General features: G+C 43.2%; 1 protein-coding gene across 1 annotated transcript in view; it reads right to left on the bottom strand.

Annotated features, from left to right (window-relative positions):
- LOC107646240 overlaps nucleotides 1–721 on the bottom strand; it is a 1,234-nt gene extending 513 nt beyond the window's left edge. The window contains exon 1 of the mRNA XM_016350439.1: nucleotides 13–721. Within this exon, the coding sequence (XP_016205925.1) occupies nucleotides 13–721 (709 nt within the window). The remainder of the gene's footprint in view (nucleotides 1–12) is intronic.

The following is a 1,361-nucleotide window of genomic DNA, read 5'->3' as shown; positions in this document are numbered from 1 at the left end:
GACGACGACCACCGCGACGACGATGGTGACCACGACCAGGACGGCGATGACCCCGACCGTGACGGCGACCACGACGACGATAACCCCGAGCATGACGTCGGCGTGGGTGGCCACGACCATGACGTCCGCGTGGGTGGCCACGACCATGACCTCGTCGGGGGTGGCCACGACCATGACCGCGACCGGGACGACGTGGGTGGTTTCCCCTGCCATGATGACCCCCTGGGCTTCCATGCCGACTGTGACGTGCATCTAAATGGATGTTGCCGCCGGCTTGGGCGTCCACCAAATCATCAAGGCCATAGTCAAGATCATCATCCTCGAAGTCCTCAAGGCTGTAGTCAAGATCATCATCCTCGAAGTCCTCGTCCTCGTCCTCGTCCTCGTCCTCGTCCTCGTCCTCGTCAAGGTCAAAGGGAAGGTCAACGTCATGCTCGCCGTCATCATCAAGTACCGGCGTCAAATGTTTAAATAGATGGGCTCCATCTTCAGCAAACGGGGACAAATGTGACGAAAATGGCAATCGCGCACATGCGTAATTTGCTAGTGAAATTTGTTGGGGGCAGAGTGGGCGGTTTCTTGGTATTATAGGGAGATGGGGAATGAAATGGAGGTCTGGTGATTTTGATTGCTGCTGGCTCCATGTCTCAGGAACAATTATTGCCAGCAGTAATAACACTATAGGCAGTGTTATTACTCTGCCAATTTGGACCTTCTCCATTGTGGATACTAATCACTTCGGCCAATGCATTGTTAGATCTGATATGGATCAGTTCAATTGCAAGCATGTATATATAGTAGTTCAGAATTTGTGATAATCAGCATATAAAGAGAGTGAGTTGCAGTTCTGCTTCTTGTTCTTCAATTAATTACCGTTCTTTTCGCGGGCATTTTATTTGTGTGATGAGTTGACAGGTGACGTGCAAATTATGCTTCCAAATTGGGGTCTAACCACCAGCCTTATTCCCGCGCAATGTTTATATTTTATTTTGTTACGATGGTGATGAGCTTGGGTAATAAACTGTGTCCGAGATTCTGCAGAAATTAAGAACATGCAGAAACAGTGAATAAATTGGGTTGGATTGGTTTGCTCCCATAAACACCAATCCTCTCGTTATATCCAATTGAAAATAAAATTCAAAACAACTTTTAAAAAATTAGAAGAAAAATTTAAAAATTTAAATAATAATAATAATAATAAATAATATATTTTAGAATTAATTAATAAATTTGTGTATATATTATTATATTTTATTTATTTTTAATTAATATTAAACTAATCGAATAATCAAATTGGTTTGGGTACTATGATCTTAGAATTAATTAAGGTGGGGTTTAATTGGGTCTAACTCCATTATCTC

This window comes from Arachis ipaensis, chromosome B06 (genome assembly GCF_000816755.2).
Source record: "Arachis ipaensis cultivar K30076 chromosome B06, Araip1.1, whole genome shotgun sequence".
In the NCBI taxonomy this organism is placed as follows: Eukaryota; Viridiplantae; Streptophyta; class Magnoliopsida; order Fabales; family Fabaceae; genus Arachis; species Arachis ipaensis.
Note: the sequence above shows the minus strand (reverse complement) of the source record. Positions and strands in the feature narration are given on the sequence as shown.